Source organism: Mesitornis unicolor, unplaced genomic scaffold, assembly GCF_000695765.1.
Source record: "Mesitornis unicolor isolate BGI_N332 unplaced genomic scaffold, ASM69576v1 scaffold39501, whole genome shotgun sequence".
NCBI lineage: Eukaryota > Metazoa > Chordata > Aves > Mesitornithiformes > Mesitornithidae > Mesitornis > Mesitornis unicolor.
The window spans coordinates 7,184-10,399 of record NW_010166466.1 but is presented as its reverse complement, the minus strand read 5'-3'; the positions used below and the strand labels follow the sequence as shown (position 1 = coordinate 10,399).

The 3,216-nt window shown below is 56.8% G+C and overlaps 1 protein-coding gene across 1 annotated transcript in view; it reads left to right on the top strand.

The window, feature by feature from the left end:
• PTGS1 (prostaglandin-endoperoxide synthase 1 (prostaglandin G/H synthase and cyclooxygenase)) overlaps positions 1-599 on the top strand; it is a gene marked incomplete at its 5' end in the record, with an annotated part of 4,359 nt that extends 3,760 nt beyond the window's left edge. The window contains 2 exon segments of the mRNA XM_010194972.1: positions 1-44; positions 244-599. The exon segment at positions 1-44 is cut by the window's left edge and continues 11 nt beyond it. Of these exon segments, the coding sequence (XP_010193274.1) occupies positions 1-44; positions 244-599 (400 nt within the window).
• Between the last annotated feature and the right edge of the window lie 2,617 nt (positions 600-3,216).

Genomic DNA, 3,216 nt, shown 5'->3' with positions numbered 1-3,216 from the left:
GAGGTTTGGCATGAAGCCCTACACGTCCTTTCAGGAGCTGACAGGTAGGGATGCAAAGCCGCCACAGGAGCTCTTGGAGCTTCGTTTCTGTGCCCACAGTGGGGTATGAGACCCTGAGCTGTTCCCTGCTGCTGCCCATCCTCACCTTGCCTGGTCCTGACCCTTGCCCAGGGCTGGTGATGAGGGGGTCCTTACTGAGGGGCAATTCCCTTGCTGAAGCGCTCTGGTGTTCACTTGATGCAGGAGAGGAAGAGAAGGCGGCAGAGCTGGAAGAGCTGTACGGAGACATCGATGCTCTGGAGTTTTATCCAGGCTTGCTGCTTGAGAAACCCCAACCCAATGGGATTTTTGGAGAAAGCATGGTGGAGATCGGAGCTCCATTCTCCCTGAAGGGGCTGTTCGGAAACCCCATCTGCTCCCCAGAGTACTGGAAACCCAGTACATTTGGTGGAGCAACTGGCTTTGAGATAGTTAACACAGCATCGCTCCAGAAACTGGTGTGCCTCAACGTGAAGAAGTGCCCGTACGTGGCGTTTCATGTGCCGGATGCTCCAGAAGATGGCAGCCCTCGGGGTGGTGGATCATCGACCGAGCTCTAGCACCAGGACAGCCTGCCCAGGTAGAGACCGTTCTCGCCCAGGCGCGGGCTGAGCCACGCTACCAGCCGGGCGCTGAATGTCCCGTTCCTTCCTGGGCGTCCTCCACAGCAGCCCTCGAGGAGAGGCTGGTGCCAGCTCTGCAAAAACCTCCAGTGCCTCAGGAGCGTGGCTGCCGCTGCCGTCCTCGACAGACCCCATTCTCTCGCTAGCAATACCCTACACTAAGCCAGCTTTGGGGTTCCCCAGGACGCTCTGGACTCCCCTGCACTTTGTCACCCTCTGTCCCCACTGCTTTCCAGCACCAGGGCCCCTGCAGCTCCTCTTCTGCAGGGCTGCCCTGCCTGGGACAGAGGAGCATGGAGCCTGGGAGCTCTCACTGTCCTTGCTACTCTGCTGCACCCCGTTAAGGCACTGAGCTCCCCAGGAGGCTGGGGATGCAGAGGCACAGGGAGGACATGCTGTAGGGTCCTGCTGGCCCAGTCATGGCTGAACTTGCAGTAGGAACCCAGCCTGATCCACTTCTGCAGTCACTCTGGACCGCCCACCCCAAGGGCATGGCTGAGACATAGCCACAGAGAAGAAACCAAAGTGATGTCTCTGCAGGAGACCAGGGGAGAAGCATCAGATCGGACCTTCTGCATCTCCCATCTGCTGGCTGGGACCCCGACAGGGCTGCTCAGAGCAAGACACTCCCTCTGTGCAAACAGCGATGAAGTCTCTTCTGCCCTACAACCATTACACTGCTCTGCATTAACAGCTCAGCACACAGTGTCCCCACAGCGCACAGAGCCCTTCTGTCCCGCTCCGGAAACACGCACAGATGTTGGCCCTCTCCGACAGAATGACGTGATGGCTGGCAGCCGCTGTCCCTGGCCTTGGTCCCCATCAGATCCCAATTCACCTCCAGGAGAACAGACGATTAAAACAATAAATGATTTTAGAAACTTCTCTCATTTCCTCCAGCCAGTTTTCAAGCTTTGTCTTTCCAGTGCCAGGACCCCCAAAAGAGGAGGACGCTTGGGAGGCAGTGGGAGCTGGGGGAGAGGAGATGTCCCCAGAGCTTTGCTGGAAGGTTGGTGGCCGCGCTGGGACACGGCTGGGCCATGCGGCCGGTGCTGCGCCGTGTCATTGCCAACTGCATCGGGAGAAACGAATGGAGCGACCCTTTTCCCTACGAACTGCCTCAGCAAGGGGGTCTCTGTGTCTGAGCATCCTGTGAAGGCTCAGGCGATGATGCCCGCAGCCCACCAGCCCCGTACTGCGCTGCTCCAATGCTGACCACACAGCGCTTACAACCAACATTATGTATTCCTGTCACTTAAAATCTATCCACACATAAAGCTTGCTGGCCGGGTGTTTTGTAGGCACGAAGTAGCCCCAGTCGATATGAGAGCAGTTGGCAGCAGAGCCCGCTCTGTTCTGTACCCTGACACCCCCAGCACCACCAGCTGCTGCTGTGCCCATCACACAAAACCACCGGAGACAAGAGGAGAACCAGGGCAGGAGGTCCTGCTCTGGGGCACTGCCCCAAAACCTGGAGCCAGGCAGCACGGGAGAGACAGGTCAGGCAGGGCAAAGAGGACAACAGACATGGTATCTCCAGGTGGATCTATCCAGGTAGACACAGCCCGCTCTGTACTCTCTGCTGCCATTCCCTAGTGGGGGATGAGGACATATGGGGGTGTTGGTCATTTGGGGAGGCAACAACAGTCCTGTGATATCCCACCTTCTGCCCTGGAAGTTCCAATTATTTCTGGTCGCGCCAGCTGCTTTTTCTATCCCTGATCAACCAAGAATGTCATGATCCAAATTCCTCAAGAGGGGGTTGTGAGGCCCTTCCAGGCAATACTAAAACCAGTTGTAGGGAGATGTTATAGGAATTATAAAACAGGGAGATTTGAAGAGCTGCTGCCTTAGCAGGGACACATTAGGAGGATGTCATAGCAAGGGAACATCTGCACAGGAGTCTCCCAAGGCAAGAGCTCTCTTTAACCCTTCAGAAATGAGATAGTTTTACCAGGATATCATCTGCATTTTAATTTCCTGATGGCACGCAGGGAAGCAGAGGCAGGTCCAGCCCATGGAGACACAGTGGGAGGGTTTGCTTGCTGTGTGCTCAGCTGGGTGGGTGCTCATGCTGTGCCCATCCTGGCACAGAGACCCCAGCCCCACTGCTCCCACGCAGTGCAGGGGTGCTGAGCAGCGAGCCAAGATGAGAACGTATCCCCTTCCCATCCCACAGCTCCCTTTCCCCAGGTTTCCCCTTCCCTGCCCATCTCTGGGTGGGAAGCCAGGGTGCAGTGGTGATGCTGTAACCCAGGTACCAGAATGACCAACATCCACCTACAGCTTGTTATGGGGCAGTAGTGGGGTTCTCCCCAGGGTCTGCCCCACCTCTGGCTGTACCCTGTGATGTGACCCCCTGAGGACCACGACCCTCGCTGTGCTCCCCTCAGCCAGCAATGCAACACTCAAGAAAAAGGCAAATAGCAGCAAATGGGAAGCAACTCATGATCCAAAAAGTGTCAGCGTGTTTCAACCCTACACTGGGATCCACACAGCCCATGTCTTCAGCCCCAGTGCACCCCTGGAGCATGGGTTTGGCTGCCCCTGCCCT